General features: G+C 35.7%; 1 protein-coding gene across 1 annotated transcript in view; it reads left to right on the top strand.

Annotated features, from left to right (window-relative positions):
* RELN (reelin) overlaps window positions 1-24,668 on the top strand; it is a 469,728-nt gene that overhangs the window by 390,197 nt on the left and 54,863 nt on the right. Inside the window, exons 36-45 of the mRNA XM_081286786.1 lie at window positions 95-272; window positions 3,476-3,560; window positions 4,494-4,676; window positions 6,641-6,812; window positions 6,928-7,030; window positions 9,445-9,674; window positions 18,160-18,380; window positions 20,144-20,291; window positions 22,551-22,809; window positions 23,678-23,927. Coding sequence (XP_081142912.1) covers window positions 95-272; window positions 3,476-3,560; window positions 4,494-4,676; window positions 6,641-6,812; window positions 6,928-7,030; window positions 9,445-9,674; window positions 18,160-18,380; window positions 20,144-20,291; window positions 22,551-22,809; window positions 23,678-23,927 — 1,829 coding nt within the window. The remainder of the gene's footprint in view (window positions 1-94; window positions 273-3,475; window positions 3,561-4,493; window positions 4,677-6,640; window positions 6,813-6,927; window positions 7,031-9,444; window positions 9,675-18,159; window positions 18,381-20,143; window positions 20,292-22,550; window positions 22,810-23,677; window positions 23,928-24,668) is intronic.

Below are 24,668 nucleotides of genomic sequence, written 5' to 3'. Positions count from 1 at the left end.
AATCGGAAGTTTTCTTTCTTTGCAATGCCACAGGAAACCTGGCATAGTGAACCCATGACAAATGATGCCTTTTCTCCACTCATTTTTTCCTTAGGTGTGACCGGGGCTTTGGTGGACCCTACTGTGTTCCTGTTGTTCCTCTCCCCTCAATTCTGAAGGATGATTTCAATGGGAATTTGCATCCTGATCTGTGGCCTGAAGTGTATGGTGCAGAGAGGGGGAATCTGAACGGTGAAACCATCAAATCTGGAACGTCTCTCATCTTTAAAGGGGTCAGTAAGATTCTACTTCCTTACATCACTCCCAGCTGCTACCTTCATTCCCCTTTTCACTTATTGCTCCACACAAATGCACTTCTGAATCTGTTCAGATGGTGTATTATTTAATACGTAGCTTTTGTCTTCTAGCCCAAAACATGTTTCCTCGTCTATTTAGTAGTCATTTTTTAATGCTCTCTGGGGCATGAAATTTTATTCCGCTTTGGTGATCAAATTTTCCTTACTTCCTGCTGGAATTATAAATATGCATTTAATTCTTAGAATATACTTTCCAGGAATGTAACCTTTCATGTTGTTAAGCAGTTAGTTTGCTCTGTTTTTTAATGGTTTTCTGAAAATGTTTTTCTTTTTTTCTTTTCTTTTCACTTTTCTTCCTGATGATAGAACTTCTTGGTGGTCACTTTAAGAAAACCAAACATTTAAATCAAGTTAAGTGGCATTCTCAAACACTGTTAGTATATTTTCATATTTCACCCTAGATGTCTTACCAGAGAAATGTTAAGCAGTTGATAAAAATCTGCGCTCAGCTGGCACATCTCCATGTATGAATACATGCTACATCCCATCCCTCTCAGCATGGGGAAATTGACTAACTTAGGTGTGCAAATGAAATCGTTGACAAAAATCTGCATGGGTTTATACACAACCTTAATGACTAATACCTAACACTCAGAAAATTAGACACCCTGGAACTTTTTCAATTATAGTTAATAGTTGGCAGTTATCATCTTTTTTGAACCCAAATTCTTCACAAGTTTTTTGATGAGAAAAAGGAAAAGAAATACTTAGGGACCTGAGAAATTTCAATTCCTAAGAATTTTGAAGGACCAAAGCAATTGAGGTAGGACATTTAGAGTGGAAACTTCTGGGGGCTTGGCTTTAGTCTTATCTCTAACGAACATCTGATCCCACTGACAGATGCTCTATAACTTTTCATGATTCAAAGACCTTTGCCTGATAACTTTCTGACCAGTAGAATCAACATGGTCCTTGAAGTCTACAAACAAGAAAGATACACAGTCCTTTTATATTTTTCCTTTAGCCATCCAAATGCAAGAGCAACCAAGCATCATACGTGTTAGACTTACTATCTTTCAGCTCTGTGAGATGTAGAGGACTCCGTAGGTTGCAGTTTGACCTGGAAAGGCATTCTTGCGTGAAAAGGAAATGATAGTCTCTTTTTAATGTTCATAGATTCGGGAGTACTATCAGTTATTAAAATAGCTTGTTGGATACAAAAGAATTCTTCACATTTGACACAAATGGATCACTGAAACTGGAAAGAGGATGATAAAAGAAACATCTGTGTGAACCAAATATGTGTGGCAACAGGGTTTGACAGTTCCACTGTATAAATATCAATATCAAGTACTAAATTATAGACAAATACTGCAAATATGAAAGAAGGTTACTTTTAGATTACAGATTATGCCCATACTTTCAACAAAATTGCTCCTACAAAAAAAAATAGAAAATGGATTCTTTTATGGGTGACTTGCATTTGCCCATGGGAACAATTTTATACTTATATTCCTTGATCAAAGGGGCAGAGTAATCATTTCCTTTATCTTGATGTTGGAAAGGCATATTTATTAGCTGAGTCTATCAGCTGTTCCCCTCAAAGCTTCTCATTACAAGCCTTCCTCTTAACCGCTTAATGCCCTCATGTATAGAAGGAAGAAGGAAAAGATGCTGAGACATGAACAATAGGCATTGAGATGAAGTATCATGGACTGAGCAAGGCAGTGAATTATTAGGCATAAAAGAAAAATGAAGACTAGAAATAGAAGGCTTTTACCTGGTAACCTTCAATTCTACCAGTATGAATCAGTGGGGTGTGAAGTTGAGAGGTGGGAATAAATGTGGTTGCTTTTTTATTACAATACCAAACAACTGTCAAATTCGAAATGTAGCATTATCCGGATTTCTTCTCACCACACCAAGAGATGGCTTAGTAGACAAAACACTGATATCTTATAGAGAATGGAAGATAAGTTTCAGAATCTGACCTATCTGGGTTCCAATCTTACCATTATCACTTATCAACTGTAATTTTGAGCAAGTTACTGTCTCTCTCTGCATTTCAGTTTCTTTTTCTGCAAAAGAATAATAGTATCTTTCTCTTAGTGGTACTAGATGCTTTAAATAGCTAAAATACCTTTTTTCAGAACACAGCATGTAATAGGCAGTTAGTATATGATTATTATTGTGAAAGTAGCTTTAACATTTTTAAGCTATTGAAGACTATGAGCTATAATGAGTGTTAAGAAAAAGAGGGAAATTTGCTCTTTCTAGTTATCATTAGGTCTGGTATTTGCTAGCTGATAATTAAGAAATCAGTTGACAGTGTCCACTCTAAAAGAACTCTAAAAGAACCCACAGTATTATAGTAGTATAGCTATAGACCACTGAAGAGTCACTACAATGAAGTCACAGCTGAGAAACTCAAAAGCCTGTTTAGACCTTGGGACATTTGCATAGTGAGATCTGTCTTACTGGCTGTCACCACAATACTAGGTACACGTGAAGGAAACAACCTTTCAAACTGTCAATCTCAGGCAACCAGAAATAGCTAATTAGCAGAAAAAATTACGAAAGCTAATGTGCTCTCTTTCTACATTCCTTGGCTTCTCTGCATGAATGCTTACAGCCCAGGCCTGGGGACCTGCCTTACTTATGCCTTATTTAACTCGACCAACTGGGGGGTGTTGTGTCAGTCTGAATGAGAGCCTCCTGGGGCTGGCAGAGGAGGCAAGGGAGTAGTGAGTCTCTAAGACTCCTCAGAACCCTGAGAAAGTTACCTATTAGTTCTCGGCCTCCAGCAGGAGCCCTTGGCACATTTTCCATCTGCTTTTCTCCTTACTTCTTTCACAACATGCTGTGATCAAAGGAGGCTATTTTTAAAAAGTCTTGTAGATATATAATGCTATCATTTTGTGCTGGTTTTTATAAAAGTCACAGCAAACTATGATTCCGAGGTGAGACAATGCAATTGGGTTACTCACACACAGGAATTGGAGACCATTATGAGAGAGGGAATGAAGATTGTTCAATTTCTCCTTTTGAATTGGTCCAAATTTTGCTTCTTGATCATGATAGGTAATTATTTAACTAGTGCAAGTTAAATGTGTAAAATCAGAGGAAAATAACTTTGCAAATGAAACAAGGTTGCTTGACACGTCTGTTTTTGTTTTCAGGAAGGACTGAGGATGCTTATTTCAAGAGATCTAGATTGCACCAATACTGTGTATGTCCAGTTTTCACTTAGATTTATAGCAAAAGGTAAGCTATGTCTAGAGATTTGAATTCATTGTTTTCCTTCAAGAAAATTCTCCAAGCATAATTCCTCCAGAAAGAAGTACTGTACTTAAGGACCTACAAATTTTGTTGTATAAAAGAGCTAATATAAATTGGTGTACATGAATGTTCACAAATGTTCTTCTTTAGCATTAGATAACTACTGATTTTTAACTGATTTCATATAGCCATAGTAATCTCAATAGTTCCATGGTAGTTGAATTTATCATTATGTCCCTGAGTCTTTCCACCACTATTTTCTAGTTATAAGAGCTTTAAATTAAAATTTTTTAATTTATAAAATTTTGTATTTTCTTTTAGAGATGTGAACTCACAAATACCTACTGTTTGTCATTCTGACTTTTCATGTTCTTTTCCATACTTTTTATTGATGTATTATAATCATACATAATGGTGGGATTTATTGTTACATATTCATACATGCATATGATACAACAGTACAATTTGGCCAATATCATTCCCAGAACTGACTTTTCATGTTTAACTAAATGATTTTCTTTTTTAAAAAATGTCATTGTGGATATAATAAATTTTCAAGTAGTTTTTTGTTTGTACCTCAAGATTTAAAGGTTTGACCCTTGTAAAATTACCATGCCAGTAAAATCAAAAATTTTCAATGTAACATTTCCTAAATGAGAAGAGTGTGGGCACATAGCTAAAAGACAAAGGGAGGTATAGTATGTAAATCCCAGATTTGATGTGTATTTTTTAAGATACATTTGTATAAAAAAAACTCAGCCTGTCATCACTTTCATATGCCTTTGAAGCATTTGAACTATAAAACCTCTATGTAAACATAAACCAGCTCATGCATTGATGCTAGAAGAATAGCTACAAACATACTATTTCCCCATTTTTATCACAATACATGTTATGCCTTTGTTATCTTCTTCCTAGGTACCCCAGAGAGGTCTCACTCTGTTTTGCTACAATTTTCTATCAATGGAGGAATCACTTGGCACCTGATGGATGAATTTTACTTCCCTCAAACGACCAATATACTTTTCATTAATGTTCCCTTGCCATACGGTGCCCAAACCAATGCTACAAGATTCAGACTTTGGCAACCTTATAATAATGGTAAAAATGCATGTGTTTTTCTGTGATCAAAATTGCCATTGGAATGTTAATATACTTATTTCTCAGGAGTGGAGAGACTGTCAATCCAGGGACGTAGCTGTCCACAGCACACGTGTGCTACATGCCTCACTTTTGACCTGTCTCAATGAATACTTAACTTTATGTATTTTTATCACCTCTGCACACTTGACTAGTAAGCTCTCTTGATGGTTAAATACAGCTGAATCCTGACACAGAGCTAATATTCTTTTTAAAACATCCAGCATTATCATTAGGCACTCATTGGTTGTAAGTACATTTTTGTTGAATTCATTTAGGAATGGTTCTGAGTGTGGCATTTCCTTAGTGAAATAGAACATGATAGCAAAACACCATGGCCAAGGGAAACGGACTTAGACAAAGCAGTTCATGTGCCCAATAGAATATCTTGCCACATACACTTGCTTCAGTGATAAGTTAAAGTGAATGTATAATTTAATGGCATTTTCAAATGGTTACAAAAAATGATTGTAATGTGTAATGTTTTATTGCTTCCAATATTTCTGTTAACTGTTGATTACAAAGAACCAGAATTTACTAAATCATGTATGTTGTAATTGCCCAAATAAGCACAGAGATACCACATTAAGCAGAATTCTTTGCAGAGGCAATACAGAAATGAAGAAGAAAGAAGTACTTCCATCCCTAAAGTATGAATATCTCCTTTATTAAGACATAAAATTTTAGCTTATTTTGAAAAAATATATAAAATTATGATGGATTTTCATCTAAATTAATTATCATAAATATATATGATATTATATAGGATTATTTATGTATATATAGGTCTACAGGTAGATATAGATGTCTTGTGTGTAAATATGTGTGTGAGTGTATGTGTGTGTGTGTATGTATGTGTATCTCCTGTATAATCAACAAATAAAAATACAAAAAATGAATATAACCAGTTCAAAATCCAGAGGCTTGCTGTCTCCATACTGTGTTCGGAATGCTCACAGGGTTTTTGTTTTTAATTGTATTACCAGCCACTTCCAAAACAAGGAAACAAAAGAAAGCATTAGAGTAAATTCAACACATTTCGTTTAAAGTATTACGTTAATTCTGCAGGCTTCTTTTATAGACCCTTTTTTATATTTTGTGAGAATTGTACTAAATGTAGGAAGAAGCCAGCTAGAAGGAATCTTGACATTTCTACTTGGCCTGGTTTTATCAGCTTGCTTCAAATTCAGTCCAGACAGTGCTTTGTAAAAGCAGCCTGGGTTTTGCCTTCTCATCAGCCCTGCGGCATATTCCTTAAACACCTGGCCTACGTCACTGAGTCAAATCGTATGACACACTAGTTCTCTATATATTCCTGCATATCTTTAAATAAGCTTTGGAGATTTTGAAAACCATTAAGGAAAAATTAAGCATTATATATTAGAGTATTTTTCCTTTGTGTTAACTGCATTTAATTGTTTATTTATCTACCTACCAGGGCAGTGTTTTAAGGGCCATAGTCCTTCCACCTAAATGAATCCTGGTGCTAAGTCATGGTTTGACCCAGTCACAAGTGGCTCCTTGAGTAGACTAGTTACTATACCTGGTTCTGAGTCCGACTGCCCCTCTCCACAGACCAGACATCTTACAGATTTCCCCAAACCACAAATGACTCAGACCCCACCCTGCGTAATGCTACTGTAACTGGAAGGACAGCACACTCCCACAAGCCATTTGTCAACGCTTTCTGAAATTAGAGAGGCATTTCTGTGCCGTGTCAATTTATTATGGTTGCAAGCTTAAATTTCTTCACACTTTGATCACTGTGAACACGCTGTCATATTGTTTGTGGGTTTTGTCTAGAAGGCATATGTTTGACCTATTGTTACTGAGTTCCTTCTGTCCTTTACTTTCTTCCAATGAGCAAAAATGTCCATCTGATTTTCATCTTTGGAAAAACTTGCTTTTATCTAAAAATGCCTTAGGTAAGAAAGAAGAGATCTGGATTGTTGATGACTTTATTATTGATGGAAATAATCTGAACAACCCTGTGATGCTTCTGGATACATTTGACTTTGGGCCCAGAGAAGACAATTGGTTTTTCTATCCTGGCGGTAACATTGGTCTTTATTGCCCCTATTCTTCAAAGGGAGCACCGTAAGTATTTAATTGAAAAGGTAAAAATAAAACTACTGCTCTATACAAATCCTGATGAATTCTTACCTAAGTGGATTCCTTGTTGTGCTTTGTTTGTTTGTTTGTTGAATAACAGTGAGGAAGATTCAGCGATGGTGTTCGTTTCCAATGAAGTCGGTGAACACTCGATTACCACCCGTGATCTCAATGTGAATGAGAACACCATAATACAATTTGAGGTATTTAACTTGATTCTATCAGGAATACTTAAAACTTTTGGATGGAATTTGAGAATATTATGTTAAGTAAAATAAGCCAAACTCAGAGGTCAAGGGTCATATGTTTTCTCTCATGTGGAGAGTAAAGAGGAAAAGAAAGGAGATGGAGGGATCTCATGAAAATCAAAGGAAGATCAGTAGAATAAAGGAAAGGGACCAGAAGGAGGGAGCAGGGGAGGGAAAGTAGAAATACTGGGGAATAATATCAGCCAAATTATATTGTTATATTGTGTGCATGTACAAATATGTAACAACTAATCCCTCTAAAATGCAGCAATAAAAAAATGGGAAAATATTTTTTGTTTTATCTTGAACAAAAGCTACAAAAGTTGAGGGAAAATTCAGATAATTTCATGCATTATGACTTCCATTTTTGTGCAAGGGCATAAGAGATTTTGGAGTAATAATTCACTTTTATTAACAGAGCTAATAATGTCATACTAACATTTATTTCTGAGTTTCTGTCTTTTATTGATGACATAGTGTCCCCACCTACTACAATAAATTGTTGAAATAAATTATTTTGACTATTATAAAAATGAAACGGATCATATTCTGATATTATTATATTCATTTTCCATGTGAAATTTTATATTTCTTAGTACCCAAATCAATCTCTCTATATATATCATCACACTAATATGGATTTTACAGATAAAACAATACTTCACTGTTTCATTAGTATAAAGAAATTTGCTGTGTATTTTATTAATATTTTTATACTCCTTATGTTTGTCAAGAAAACAGATTAACAATTAACATTAAAAACCTTTACATATTTCAAAATCTTGGATAAAATCCACAGAAACAAAGGTACATTATAACAGAATTTCATAGCTGAAGTCTGTACCAACCAATCAGCAGACTTATTTAAAATAGTGCCTAATTGTGTCATCACAGTTTTGAATATTTTAGACTTTCTGTCTGTATTCTCTACATTAGAGTTATTGGTTACAATCTCAGAAGTTAAAACCAAATGATAGTGGAGAAATTATTTTGTAAACTTTGCTATATTTTCTACTCTTATGCTTTAAATGCTAATTAAAAGGTCATACCTTTGTCTCTTTTAAGAGTTGTTACTAATGAATTCAAAGTAGAAGCAAGTACCTATAGTTGAAAAGTTTATAAAAAACCAGTAGTTTACTCATCAAAAGGTAAAAAGAGTAATCATATGTGCACATACACACTGCATATCATTAACCAATGGCTGTGATGGCATGATAGAAAATGTTCATCCCAATCTGAAGGGGTGTTTTCACAGGAAGAATCACATGCATGTAAGTTTTAGCTTATTTCCCTTGAAAGCCTTGGTTCAGGGGATGAAGTAGTTGTTTCTCTCATGGTATAAAGGTCTTTACATAGAAGCAGGTTATCAGGGGTCAGATGAGAAGGAAATGGGAGTAGGTCAAAGGATACAAACTCACAGTTATGTAGGATTAATAAACTAGAGACCTAGTGTACAGCATGAGGATTATAGTTGAAAATATTATTGTAATGTGTACTGAATTTTGGTAAGAGGGTGGATTTTAGCTCTTCTTACCCCCCACACACATCCCAACACACATAAAAAGGTAACTGTGGAGGACTAGGGTTATAGCTCAGTGGTAGAGCACTTGCCTAGCATGGGTAAGGCACTGGCTTTGATCCTCAGCACCACATAAAAATGAATGAATTAATTAATGAATGAAGTTATAAAAAACATATTTAAAAATTTTTTTAATTAAAAAATAAAAAGGGTAACCATGGAAGCAATGGACAGGTTAATTTGCTTAACTCTAGTGGTCATTTCACTGGGTATATTATATCAAAACAGCACCCTGTCCACCTTAAATACATACACCTAAGGAGGAAAAAAAACTCTTTCCTTGTGCCAGGGAAATAATATCTATTGTATTCTGTTTTGTTTTGATATTGAATATTGTTGAAGACGCTCCATATGTATAACTTCTGGGATTTCTTAGAAGGTATCAGAAGAGGAAAAACAGAAAGCATTCCTCCCTAGCAGACTAGGGGGAGAAGCTGACAGGATTAGGGAAATAACTCTTTTTATTACAAATTGCTTGGTTTGGTTATGAAAATAGGCAAAAGGTAAAATTTGGAATTCTCCCAGCTTTTTGCCTTATCCACTTCCTGGTTTCTCATAAAATGAGGGAAAATAAATTTTTCATGAGGTCTTTTGAGGTTCTTTATGAAAAAAAATGTAATTTAAAGGAAATATATGATATTGCTCAGGCAAAACAGAATTTTACAGTGTTAAATATTTCAGTGAGACAGCTCCCAGGAAAATGGACTCTCTGGAAAATAATGAAGTGGTGAATCATTTCAAGGCTTGTCGCTCTGAGATAATTTGTATCATTTTTTTCTTTTATCCCAAGATCAATGTTGGATGCTCCACTGATAGCTCATCTACTGATCCAGTCAGACTGGAATTTTCAAGGGACTTTGGGGCCACTTGGCACCTGCTGCTTCCCCTCTGCTACCACAGCAGCAGCCATGTCAGCTCCTTATGCTCCACTGAGCACCACCCTAGCAGCATCTACTACGCGGGAACCACCCAGGGCTGGAGGAGGGAGGTCGTGCACTTCGGGAAGCTGCACCTTTGCGGGTGAGGACCTGTTGCTTGGCACCACTTTGATTCTGAGCCTGGCTCAGAATTTCTGTCTTCATTCCTCCAGAATGAAGAATTTTTATTCTCTCAAGTATTTTGCAAAAGAAAGTAGTCATACCTTTCAAGATGGAAACTGTCGCATTTGAGAGTTTGTTCCTGAAGACATCGTTGACTTGCTACTCTCAGGGAAAAATTCCACCTTCCTCTTCTTTCTCAGTTCTCACCTGAACCAGATGGATAGGTATTTAAAGCATAGGACACAGAGTTGATAAAGCTGCTAACTTACAGTTTGAAGGTAGATTTAAGAGCACTCTGTGGACTGTACCTGTGACCCCACCTCACTATATAAATCATTCAAACATTTTCCTGTGTCTCTCATGCAGGAAGTGAGAACATATGGAGGATGGAAGCCCAAACACATTCCTGGTGTCTCACTAAAAAAAAAAAAAAAAATCATTAGCACATTTCCTTCAGGCATTTCTACTTTTTCAACCCAGCATTCTTTGACTTTTCTGTTGAAAAGCTATTTGGAGATAAAGGACTTCAACCATAATAAAAATGAAATAAAGAATATAGTTCAAAAAATAAAACTAATAATATAAGTGAACAAAGGGAGGAAGTCAACAAAGCAGCCTGCCTCAGAATTTCTGTCTGTACTTTTGGAATAAGGAATTTATTATTTCAGAGTATGTAAAGAAGAAGAAGAAAGTAGTACTATACTACTTTCAAAATGGAAATAGATTTATATTTCTGATGTGAAATTGAGCATAATTAGAATTCTTGGGTATTCAAACAAAACTACTACTAATACTTAGTACTTTTCCAAAAGAATGAAAGTGAATTTTCCAAAGTCTGTGTCTTCTTTGAACAAAAATCCATTTCCTTCCTCATCATCTCAATAGCGTAAGTTTCATAATTTGACTGCTAAGGACTTAAAAGTTTTCTGTTGTCACCTAATGTCACTTACTAATCCTTGATGTTACATAAGACATTATTTTAATAGAAAATCCAGCTATTTTTAAAAAGATAAATACTACTAACCAAAATGTTCCCCTAGTTCCTTGGAAATGATATCCAGATGAGGCAAGTAGAGTCTCTGGAGAGAATTCCTGAGTAGAGCTGATAATTCAGTCTGTGCAACCGAAAGCTCCTCTTGATTCTTACAGCTTGTCTACAGAAGAAGTAGGAAGGGGAAAATAGCTCTAGAAAAACTTTTTATCCAAAACCAGTTGTATTAAAGATAGTTTATTTCAAGAAATATAAAAATTATTCTAAAATTGTTGAAGAATTTATTGGAAAGATATTAAGGAATTACACAGACTCCATTCAGCAAGTGTGAGGACTTCAACAACAAAATGTGATCCTCATTTTTTAACATGCTAATGTTAGCATCACTCAGCGAACCACAACTCTCATTTTCCAGGGCTCTCAATTGCAGCTTTCCTAAAAATCTGAACCAATCTTTGGCCAGAAATCCAAGTGTTGAAGCAGAAGCAAAACTTCCAAAAGACCATGCCCGTGGGCAGGTAGTCAGGGGGAAAAGCCTGGCTATCAAGTCACATAGGCAGTCAGTACTGAGGTATGATCGTTCATGTTCTACCGCACCCCAGAATTCATCTGTTGAAATCTGGACCCCTAAAGTAATGGTATTAGAAAGTGGGGTCTTTGAGGGAGGTGATTAGGTCATGAGGGTAGAGCTTTCATGAGTGGGATTACTGTCCTGTAAAAGAAGTTCCAGACAGTTACCTGACCTTATCTGTGAACCCCAGAGCAAGCCCTTACCAGACACAATGTTCTTGCTTCTTGATCTTGAACTTCCAACCACCAGAACTGTAAGAAATAAGTTCTGTTGTTTGTCAGTCGTCCAGTTTATGTTCTTTTGTCTCTTAAACAGACACACACAGACACACACCTATGACTAGAACATCCCATCAAACTCCATCACTATATTGCTAGAAGTGCCAAGTTTTCCCTTTCGTGGACCTTGGTTTTCTCCAATTGCCCAGCTAAGAATTATTAGGTAGAAAAAACCCTTAAAGATAGGTGGTAGGCCATGATTTTAGATTGTTTAACTGAGACTTGCTTCAGCAAGTTCCCAATATGGAATTAATAGCAATGCTGTCTGAAGGTTTTGAAATATGGTCAAAAAGATCTGCCAGTGAGAGCCCCTGAGTAAAGACACCCACACCAGGACAATGTGCATGTCATGGAGACCACCACACTTGGCAGCTGGAGATGCTGCTTTGCTTTGCTGACTTGTAAATAATGGCAACATAATTTTGGAAATTTGAACAAGAGAAATGCAGACATTTAAGTTTTCACTCACTGATAAAAATCCACTTACAATCCTATGTTACTGTGTACAGAATTTACACTGTCATGTCCTTTGAAGTCTGTGTTGTTTTATTTCTATGAGAAGAAATTAAATGGGTTAAGGAGGCATGCGCACTCTCAGAGTGGTATAAACCTACCTTTCAAACTGCCTTCAGCCATTTCTGTGAGGGGAAAAATTTGTTGTCTAGTCCTTGTTTCAGGGAAGGAATTAGCACTGTTTTTAAAATGCACACAGGCATGAATTGCTGGAAGGCAAAAGTTAAATTTTCTCCAACTCAGTGAACCATTTCTTGGTTTGTATTCAACATGGCACATAGTAATGGCTCAAGTTCTAGCTGCTAAAAATATATAAAATCTACATTGAAATTACCCCTGTGACTTTTTGGACACTAGAGAAAGACACACACACACACACACACACACACACAAATATATCAAATATTTTCAGGTAGCAAATGTTTCATATTTTGCCTCTGCATATTGCCCATTTATATTCAAAAGCCAAGTATTGAGTTTCCATCTGATTTTATTCACATCACCTTTGTATCCTTTTAGTCTAGAATCTTTTGTCTTTAAACTTCCTAATTGTTTTTGCTTTATGCAGTTTCATAATGAGTCCACCAAAAACCCTATTTAATGGAGGCAGCGCTGTGTGCTTGAAATGTTAAGTTTATGTTTAGAAAACAGATCCTTTCAGTAACACTGGTTTAGGAGGACAGGTGCTGACATTCACCAAGGAGAATGAGGGATTTTCAAAATAAGATTTTGGCAGAAGGGAACCACAGCGAAACCATACCCCTTCATACCATTTATCATAACGCCTGCAGTTTCTGTCAAGGCAGGTGAACAATAATAAATATCCAACCAAGGTGGTTCATTTGTATTCAGAACATTTGAATAAATAAGAAGTTCAAAAAAATCCATGTAGGCTTTTGTTCAAAGGAAAACTCCAGCCATTTCCCTCAGCTCAGCAGTCTGGAAGTTCAAAAGGTAAGAAGTGCTTCTTGCCAAGACTAAACTCTGGCAAGTATTTGAAAATAAGTTTAATTATGAACTGGCATTTTGGGGGCAGCTTAGTATAGTTGGAGTCTTGATATAAACAAGGAATGAGAGTTAAATTTATGTGTAAGAACTTGACTCCACCTCCTTTGCTATTTTCTAAATTTTAGAAGCTTAACAAATACATTTCCCTCTCAACCATCCATCCCCAACTCTAGTATTTGACTTCTGAGTTCTGTTTCTCAAATAATAAAAAATTATTAAGAATTCAGTTTTTATAATAACAGGAAAGTATGTGTACATGCCATCTCTATATCCTGCCCTCTCTAAAATAAATCCATCTTCTTTGAACTGAGTTTTATATATGATAAAATATACTAAACTATTTCTAGACTGCTACCTAAATATGTAGATTATTTCCAAGGAGCTAATTTATCATCATTAACATAAGACAGTTCATTTATTTATCTCTGAGTTTTTTAAAAATTAAGAAATTGCAAACTAAAAATATAGGTGATTTCTTGCTTTTTCTCTTAAAAATTTACTGAGTATGTACCGTGTATGAAAAATAGAAATGGGCACCATGGAAAAATGTGAAAAGGGAAACATGGACATTGACTTCTACAAGTTTCTACAAGTGAGGAAATTATCACACTTTTAAATAACTCCAGCTATGATAACTATAATAATGGAAATTCCATCAAAACTATGGAAGGGATCATGAGAAATAAAAAGTTTAGTCATAGATCATAAGACCCAACAATTACACTACCATTCTACCCAAAAGAATTCAAAACACTAATTTAAGCAAATATTGTACTATATACAGATGTTCATACCATCACTATTTACGGTAGCCAAAAGGTGGAAACAACCAAGTGTTCATCAATTGATGAATGAAAAAAAATGGTATATTGATATAGTGGAATATTATTCATTCATAAAAAGAAATGAAATTTTGATTTTTGCTAATGTGGATGAACCTTAAAATCATGATACTAAATGAATGAAACTGGACACAAAAGTCACATATATTCCATTTCTATGAAATGTCCAAAACAGGAAACCCCCAGAAACAGAAAGCAGATTAGTGGTCTGTCAGGGGCTGAGTGGGCAAAGGGGGTTTCTTTTAGAGGTGATGAAAATATCTCGTAACTAGATAGAGAGAGACAATACAGTGAATGTGTAAATGCCGCTGAACTGTATACTTTAAATGGTTAGTGGTTAATTTTATGCTATATGAAGTTTACCTTAATTTGAAAAATTAAAAGGCTTGTTATGCAGGGTATATATAATAGAGATGGAACCTTCATTTAGGTATAAATATTGAAAAAGGTGGGCAGGTCAGGTGGTGGAATTTTTACATATTGATAGAATTGCAAGGGGCTTGCGGAAGCAAGAAACTTATTGACAAAATTCTGGAGATTGGAGAATGTAGTTTTTTTTTTTGTCCTTAGTATTCTTTTTTTATTTTTTTTTATTGGTTGTTCACAACATTACAAAGCTCTTGACATATCATATTTCATGCATTAGATTGAAGTGGGTTATGAACCCCCAATTTTACCCCAAATGCAGATTGCAGAATCACGTCGGTTACACATCCACAATTTTACATAATGCCCTATTAGTAATTGTTGTATTCTGCTACCTTTCCTATCCCCTACTATCCCCCCTCCCCTCCCCTCCCAACTTCTCTCTCTACCCCATCTACTGTAATTCATTTCTCTCCTTGTTTATTTTCCCATTCCTCTCACAACCTCTTATATGTAATTTTGTATAGCAATGAGGGTCTCCCTTCATTTCCATGCAGTTTCCCTTTTCTCTCCCTTTCCCTCCCATCTCATGTCTCTGTTTAATGTTCATCTTTTCTTCCTACTCTTCCTCCCTGCTCTGTTCATAGTTGCTCTCATTATATCAAAGAAGACATTTGGTATTTGTTTTTTAGGGATTGGCTAGCTTCACTAAGCATAATCTGCTCTAGTGCCATCCATTTCCCTGCAAATTCTATGATTTTGTCATTTTTTATTGCTGCATAGTACTCCATTGTGTATAGATGCCACATTTTTTTAATCCATTCATCTATTGAAGGGCATCTGGGTTGGTTCCACAGTCTAGCTATTGTGAATTGTGCTGCTATGAACATCGATGTGGCAGTATCCCTGTAACATGCTCTTTTAAGGTCTTCAGGGAATAGTCCGAGAAGGGCAATAGCAGGGTCAAATGGTGGTTCCATTCCCATCTTTCCCAGGAATCTCCAAACTGCTTTCCAAATTGGCCGCACCAATTTGCAGTCCCACCAGCAATGTACAAGTGTACCCTTTTCTCCACATCCTCGCCAGCACTTGTTGTTGTTTGACTTCATAGTGGCTGCCAATCTTACTGGAGTGAGATGGTATCTTAGGGTGGTTTTGATTTGCATTTCTCTGACTGCTAGAGATGGAGAGCATTTTTTCATGTACTTGTTGATTGATTGTATATCCTCCTCTGAGAAGTGTCTGTTCAGGTCCTTGGCCCATTTGTTGATTGGGTTATTTGTTATCTTATTGTCTAATTTTTTGAGTTCTTTGTATACTCTGGATATTAGGGCTCTATCTGAAGTGTGAGGAGTAAAAATTTGTTCCCAGGATGTAGGCTCCCTATTTACCTCTCTTATTGTTTCTTTTGCTGAGAAAAAATTTTTAAGTTTAATTAAGTCCCATTTGTTGATTCTAGTTGTTAAATCTTGTGCTATGGGTGTCCTATTAAGGAATTTGGAGCCCGACCCCACAATCTGTAGATCGGAGCCAACTTTTTCTTCTATCAGACGCAGAGTTTCTGATTTGATATCAAGCTCCTTGATCCATTTTGAGTTAACTTTTGTGCATGGCGAGAGAAAGGGATTCAGTTTCATTTTGTTGCATATGGATTTCCAGTTTTCCCAACACCATTTGTTGAAGATGCTATCCTTCCTCCATTGCATGCTTTTAGCCCCTTTATCAAATATAAGATAGTTGTAACTTTGTGGATTAGTCTCTGTGTCCTCTATTCTATACCATTGGTCCACCCGCCTGTTTTGGTACCAGTACCACGCTGTTTTTGTCACTATTGCTCTGTAATATAGTTTGAAATCTGGTATCGCTATACCGCCTGATTCACACTTCCTGCTTAGAATTGCTTTTGCTATTCTGGGTCTTTTATTTTTCCATATGAATTTCATGATTGCTTTATCTATTTCTACAAGAAATGCCATTGGGATTTTGATTGGCATTGCATTAAACCTATAGAGAACTTTTGGTAATATCGCCATTTTGATGATGTTAGTTCTGCCTATCCATGAACAGGGTATATTTTTCCATCTTCTAAGATCTTCTTCTACTTCTCTCTTTGGGGTTCTGTAGTTTTCATTGTATAAATCTTTCACCTCTTTTGTTAGGTTGATTCCCAAGTATTTTATTTTTTTTTTTTGAGGATATTGTGAATGGAGTGTTTTTCCTCATTTCCATTTCAGAAGTTTTGTCGCTGATATACAGAAATGCCTTTGATTTATGCGTGTTGATTTTATATCCTGCCACTTTGCTGAATTCATTTATTAGTTCTAGTAGTTTCTTTGTAGACCCTTTTGGGTCTTCTAGGTATAGAATCATGTCATCTGCAAATAGTGATAATTTAAGTTCTTCTTTTCCTATTTTTATGCCTTTAATTTCTTTCATCTGTCTAATTGCTCTGGCCAGTGTTTCGAGAACTATATTGAATAGAAGTGGAGATAGAGGGCATCCCTGTCTTGTTCCGGATTTTAGAGGGAATGCCTTCAACTTTTGTCCATTCAGAATGATGCTAGCCTGAGGCTTAGCATAGATAGCTTTTACAATGTCAAGGTAAGTTCCTGTTATCCCTAGTTTTTCTAATGTTTTGAACATAAAGGGATGCTGTACTTTGTTGAATGCTTTCTCTGCATCTATCAAGATGATCATATGGTTCTTATCTTTAAGTCTATTGATGTGGTGAATAACATTTATTGATTTCCGTATGTTGAACCATCCTTGCATCCCAGGGATGAATCCTACTTGATCATGGTGCACAATTTTTTTGATGTGTTTTTGTATTCGATTCACCAGAATTTTATTGAGGATTTTTGCATCTAGGTTCATTAGAGATATTGGTCTGTAGTTTTCTTTCTTTGAGGTGTCTTTGTCTGGTTTCGGGGAATCAGGGTGATGTTGGCCTCATAGAATGAATTTGGAAGAGCTCCCTCTTTTTCTATTTCCTGAAATAACTTGAAAAGTATTGGTATTAATTCTTCTTTAAAGGTTTTGTAAAACTCCGCTGTATACCCATCTGGTCCTGGGCTTTTCTTGGTTGGTAGTCTTTTGATGGCTTCTTCAATTTCATCCATTAATATTGGTCTGTTCAGATTGTGTGTATCCTCCTGACTCAGTCTGGGCAAATCATATGACTTAAGAAATTTATCGATGTCTTCACTATCTTCTATTTTATTGGAATATAGGTTTTCAAAATAATTTCTAATTGTCTTCTGTATTTCTGTAGCATCTGTTGTGATATTGCCTTTTTCATCCCGTATGTTAGTAATTTGAGTTCTCTCTCTTCTTCTCTTCGTTAGCATGGCTAAAGGTCTGTCGATCTTATTTATTTTTTCGAAGAACCAACTTTTAGTATTGTTAATTTTTTCAATAGTTTCTTTTGTTTCAATTTCATTGATTTCCACTCTGATTTTAATTATTTCTTGCCTTCTGCTACATTTACTGTTGTTTTGCTCTTCCTTTTCTAGGGCTTTGAGTTGGAGTGTGAGCTCATTTATTTGTTGGTTTTTTCTTTTTTTGAGGAATGACCACCAGGCGATGAATTTTCCTGTTAAAACTGCTTTCATTGTGTCCCATAGATTCCGATATGTTGTGTCTGTATTTTCATTTATCTCTAAGAATTTTTTGATTTCCTCCTTTATGTCTTCTGTAACCCATTGATCCTTCAGTAACATATTATTCATTTTCCATGGAGAATGTAGTTTTGTTCCTGAAATGGCAGATTATGTTTTCTGCTTTTTGATTGTGGTACACAGGTAGTAACTTCCCATTGCTTATTGATCAGACGTGCTTACTCTAAAGGTGTATTGTTCTGTTGATTCATTTTTTAAAGACTTGTACCTCTTTTCCAGATCTGTACGCTTCAGATGGTATCAGGGATTTTACCCTGCAGGCTCTCAGCCAGTGACATGGGCCATTGATAATGTCTACATTGGTCCCCAATGTGAAGAGATGTGTAATGGACACGGGAGCTGTGTCAATGGAACCAAGTGTATATGTGATCCTGGCTACTCAGGTCCAACCTGCAAAATAAGCACCAAAAATCCTGATTTTCTTAAGGATGATTTTGAAGGTAGTCTTTTCATAAATTCTGTGTAACTTTATGAAAGAACTTATAAATTGAACACAATTTGTGATACAGAATTAAGTATTAAGTTCTCTCAAGTATCAACTTTATCAAAATAATTGTAAACACTGAAGAATTCATTTAGTTCTGAATTGTTTTAGGGTTTCACTTTTGAAATAAAAAACTAAGGCTATTTTTACCACTCTTTATGTCACATGTAACTTCTGATTAATGAAAATTTTAGAAAATATCTCCAGAAAGTTAGTCTTCTTGGATGGAAGAAATGATTTATCATAACTCTAACTTCCTTTCATTGCTTTTCCAATAACTCACTAAAGAACCTCTCATTGCTTTTTGGAACTTGCTTTTACACCTCTAAATCCAGCATCATTATATATGAAGAGAATGTCACAACGTAGAAAAATGTACATGATGTAATGATTATATAAAAGCATTTAGATTGTAGATGCACTATGGCCAAGCTATGGATAAACATTTTCTAAGAGAAAGTCTTATGTCATAGCTATCTATGTTAAGATAATGAGATTAAAAAATTTCTTTGTTTTTCCTAAATTTTCTTTAAAACTATATATTTATGGTTTTACAGTACATATTCAAACTAGATTTAGATATAAACAATAGAACATTATACTGCCATAAAAAGGAATGAAATATGAATACATTTTAAATCATGAATGAATGAACTTTGAAAACATGCTAAGTGATAGAAGCCAGCACAAAAGGCCACACGGTATATATTTCATATATATGAAATATCCAAAATATGTAAATCCATAGAAACAGAGAAAAATTAGTGGTTTCCAATGGGTGGAGGTGGGAAAATGGGGAGTGACTGCTTAATGTATACAGATTTCCTTTTGGGGCTATGAGAAACTTGAACTATTAGCAGTGATGATTGCACAACACAAATAACATACTCAATGTCACTGAATTTTTCACTGTAAAATGGTTAAAATGGTAAACTTAATGCTTTGCATATTTTACAACAAAAATATATAAAATCTAAGATGAATATCTGAATAGAGTTGAAAGCTGACTTTTAAAGCATTATTTAAGCCAGGCACAGTGATACATGCATGCTGTGATCTCAGCAACTTGTGAGCATTAGGCAGGAAGATTGCAGGTTCAAGGCCAGCGTGGGCAACTTAGTGAGACCCTATCTCACATGAAAATAAATAAATAAAATAGAAGGTATTGTGTCCAACTACAACTAAAAATTAAACATAAATAAATAAGTAAAATATTTTGTTATCCCTGTCTAATACTATCCTCACATTAGAAAGGACACAGTAGAAAGACTGGTGGAAAGCTTATATGTCCTCCCTCACTTTGGGCCCACATACTCTCTCTCTCCCTCTCTCTCTTTTTTTTCAGTGTGGAATAATAAAAAAGAGGGACCCATCTGGCTGGACTATTAATCCTCAAGGAAAGACTTTTCCTTCTATCATGTGGGCTCTTAGATTATACTAGCCCAGGCTAAACAATTCAAATAAACCAATACGTTGAAAAGGAGCCTTCTCCCAAAATACACTTTAATATTTATGACTTTATATTTTAAAACTATATGGTGGTGCTGGCAGTGTAACTCAGTGGTAGAGCACTTGCCTACAAGCCCAAGGCCCTAGGCTCAATCCCCAGCACTGAAAAAAATAAAACAAAAAGTACAAAATGTATTTACCATATTCCTTTCAAAATAGAATAATTATACTTGGGGTTCATGGGTAAACTACATTTCCCACTTTTTTCAGGTCAACTAGAATCTGATAGATTCTTATTAATGAGTGGTGGAAAGCCATCCCGGAAGTGTGGAATCCTTTCCAGTGGAAACAACCTCTTCTTCAATGAGGATGGCTTGCGCATGTTGATGACTCGGGACCTGGATTTATCTCACGCTAGGTAATCATTGGAAGACTGCATTGTAATGTATGATAATGGACCTAATCAAAACAGAAAGAAGCAGAGAGATCTCAAGGACAAGGCCTTCCCTTAGAGATGCTGGAATTCTTCCTGGTGGGAGCCTCCATTAAGACACAGTTCATATCATTTCCAGTCAACACTGAAAGATTAGTTCAATAGCCACATCAGAAATGAAGCACAGCTAAACAGACAAAAGCTAATATCTATTCTTTTGTAAGTTTGAGACTGGCAAATGACAATGTTTGATTTACTTTAACTTCAAGAAGATGATATTGCATCTTCTTTATCCACATTCTACACACTTTTCATTAGTACTTGGACTATGCAGAAATTATATACATTTATTATAACACACGTAGCAAAGAGCTTAGTTGAAATGCAATACATCCTTAAATTATTCACGGTTAATTTTATCTCCACTAGCAATTTTATTTAAGAACATTTGAGGCATGACCTTATTCTCTATAAGCATCTTTCCAATGATTCACTCACACATTCTAAGAAGTCATTTTCTAAATTGAGCACAGTCACTCAGAAACAAACATTTTAAACTGGCTCAGAGGATTATGTCCTGTCAAGATGTGTATCCCTTGATCATTTGATGAGCCAAAAACTTAAGAAAGACAATTTAACATGTATAAAATGGAACCCTGACCTATTTTTGCAAGTGAACAAAGAAATCGTGTTTTTAGTTTTCGAAATATTTCAAAGTATCTTAAGATATGTCTTACATATTCATTGCCTCTTCCATCTAAATCTTTATTGATCATACATTTTATCACACTTCATAGAAAATATAGTTCTATCTGTGATATAATAATTTTGCAGTTATAGAAAGTAAGACTTTACTTATATTTATTCCGTTTTAATATATATAGTTTAACTTGATACATTTTACTTCAGATTTTTCACTAGAAGCTAATTTCTCTAATTTAGAAGTTACTAGGTTTTTCAAATAAGTAATTCTGATATGCTTTTTCTTAACTACCAACAACTTGGTAGTTATTTTATCACTAAATTAATATAAACATATTCCTAATATAAGTAGACAATATTCTGAAAATTTTTCTCTGTAAATAATGTTTTTATGAGTGTAACTATCACTAGGCACTAGCCACGTATGTTTTCTTTAATCCAATGTTAAAAGCTTCATAATATAGCTCATCTCAGTAGCATGCTGTGTAGGATTTGCATATATTGACCTGACAATGCTTCATGTAAGATCCCAATTTTTCCAGGGTCATGAGACAAATAAATGGAAGGTGGGGAAATCATGAGGAATGAATTTTTTTATATGGTACTGATAACATTTATTATGAGCCCCATTACATTTCTCGTGTTTGGCATGCATACGTTATTAGGTATGTATGTTGAGTTCTACATGAAATTTATTCTGCATTACCAACTATCGTAGTGTCCAGACCAGGCACCAGCAGCTTGTCTGCCAAAGATAACATGTGAGCTCGTTTTCAGTGGCACCCCAGCTGCTTGCTACTGCTCTGTTCACCTCCCTGCCAGCTAGGAAAGCTGCCACTGGCTGGCTGCCACAGTTCTCAGCGGCCAGCATCATCCATCCCCGGACCCAGCAACAGACAGAGGCTGGCTCAGCCCACTACCACCAACCACCCACACTCATGCTTCCCTGCCTCTGGCACAAAAGACAGAAAAGAGGTCCAGGCTTGACACACCTCTTCCAAAAACTGCCTGGCCTTTTGCAAAGAGGTGCTACAACTGATGAATTTAAATGTGTCTCCCAAAACCAGTGATACGAGATCTGTAAAAGTACTGGTGAAACCTGAGAATTGATTTTGCTGATAACGTGGCATAATCTCTATTAATTCCATTCTTCTAGTTTCAAATACTAAGGACTAGAATCCAATTTATCTTAAGTAGATAACTACACACTCCCAAATTAGAACAGCCTTTGGATCCCTCCCATCATCTTATGGAGTAGCCAAAGGGTGCAAAGAATGCTCACTTCCCTCAGATTCTCCTCTGAGGAGAGATTTGAGATCCAAATATGGGCACAGAATTGCCATTTTTCACACTTCACATTTAATTAACTCCCTTTCACATTAAAAAGGAAAATCAGGCTTTGAAGTGATTTCTTTGGACATTCATTAAATCATCATTCCTTAAAGCCATTCATTCCCCCACATTATCCTTGGTGCTTGTATTCTGTAATAATATGGATTCCTCATTGAAGTAAAAGTCTACAGTAAAGTTTACTAATGTCAGATTTGTGCAGTTCTTCATGAGACTGGGATGTGGTAAAGGTGTTCCAGACCCTAGGAGCCAGCCTGTGCTTCTACAGTATTCTCTCAATGGTGGCCTCACCTGGAGTCTCCTTCAAGAGTTTCTTTTCAGCAACTCCAGCAACGTGGGCAGGTACATTGCCCTGGAGATACCTTTGAAAGCCCGTTCTGGCTCTACTCGCCTCCGCTGGTGGCAGCCATCTGAAAATGGGCACTTCTACAGCCCCTGGGTTATCGATCAGGTCAGTCCCTTCAGGATTAACTATTTTAATTTTTGTCACTTGAACTGAACATGGCCTTAGAAAGCATTTAGTCCAATCCCCTTACTCAGTATAGGAAGTCCAGGCTAATTTAGTGACTTGCCTAAGGACACACAGCTAGATTAGATAAGGGCTTTAGCTTCCTTTCGTTCACTGGTCCCTCAATTGCGTAAGCCCATGAAAATAAACCATGCAACAGAAGGCCTAGATCCTGCTCATAAAGAATGCTGCCATATGGATCCAGCAACTTTATCAAGCCTGATACAAGGTTATAATTCCCTGAAAGGAAAATATGCAAAACTGGCATTGGTGCCACAGAAAGTCAGCCATTTTCAAATCTTCTTTCCTGGCATTTAAAGAAAAAAAGAGGAATAAGTCTGCTCAATGTCTTTATGGACTGCCCTAAAGGAACTTCATACATAATAGAAGAGAAAAAGTACCTGTGAACAAACAGTAGAGTCCATTGAATGAATTGGAACAGAAATGCCTCAGAGTACAAGTATCCTTAAATAGAAATTTTACGTAGAAAATAATCACACGTAAGCCAAAGTTTTGCTTTCCCAGCTTGGGTACATATAGTTTCCAAAGACACAGTTTGGCCAGTGAATGCTGTGAATGGTTTTGTCAATCCTTTGATTTGTTTTCTCTAGCTTCTTGCCAGATGGGCAAGCAGACCACATAAACAAGAGCATTCTGAAAGGCCCCCTAACATTATGCTAGCTGTATAGTGCCAGCTCTGAACAGACTGGCAGATCAAAACAAACAAACAAAAAGACTAAACTTTCCCGTACCTTAAAGCCAAATTGAGAATTTAGGGTGTTGCTTTTTTTTTTTTTTTACTCTATTTTAGATTCTTATTGGAGGAAATATTTCTGGTAATACAGTCTTGGAGGATGATTTCACAACTCTGGATAGTAGAAAATGGCTGCTCCACCCAGGGGGCACCAAGATGCCCGTGTGTGGCTCTACAGGTGATGCCCTGGTCTTCATTGAAAAGGCCAGCACCCGTTATGTGGTCACCACAGACATTGCTGTGAATGAGGATTCATTCCTACAGATAGATTTTGCTGCCTCCTGCTCGGTCACAGACTCTTGCTATGGTAAGTCATCCATCTCCAGACAGGGCCAAACATCTGTAGCTGCCTCTGCTCTAGGACCATTCAGAACCTCTGATAAGTCCATGTGTGATACATAGGTGAATTGTGAGTTTCTGAAATATTATTGAATTTTGTATTCAATAGGTACATTCTGACTCAAAAAGTTAAAGTCCAGTAAGTGAGCAATATGATTTTTATATGTACTTGTATAGTCATGAATTTTAAATCACCAGCAAAATTGACATTCAGAATTCCTGTAGGAAGGTCAAAATTTGAGAAGCCTGCTCAGTTTTTTTAACTATTTAAAGACTGATCATTAAAACATATAATTAATATATTCTCTGTGTGTTAATAATTAAATGAACATTATACATTAATTTACAGTTATAAATTATATAGCACTTAATGCATTTATATAATTTATGTTACTAGTATGATATTAAATTATAAATATATAACATGTATAGCTATGAAGCAATAATTTTGCTGTAATCGCTCTGAAAGTTTCTCATTATAAAGGATTCAGCAAAATTTACTTTTTTCACTAGATCATATTTCCTTAAAATAAAAAGTATTTCAATATAAAAATTTAAAGATAATAAATAATGTACAGAAGTATTTCAATATAGAAATTTAAAAATAATAAATAATGTACAAAAGATGGGGAAACATTTCAGAGTAAGAAACACAAATATAGGGAAAAATCAAATTGACATTTGATTGAAAGTAAAACATAGAAATGTG

The sequence above is a fragment of the Spermophilus citellus genome (genome assembly GCF_964194105.1).
Source record: "Spermophilus citellus genome assembly, chromosome: 3".
NCBI lineage: Eukaryota > Metazoa > Chordata > Mammalia > Rodentia > Sciuridae > Spermophilus > Spermophilus citellus.
Note: the sequence above shows the minus strand (reverse complement) of the source record. Positions and strands in the feature narration are given on the sequence as shown.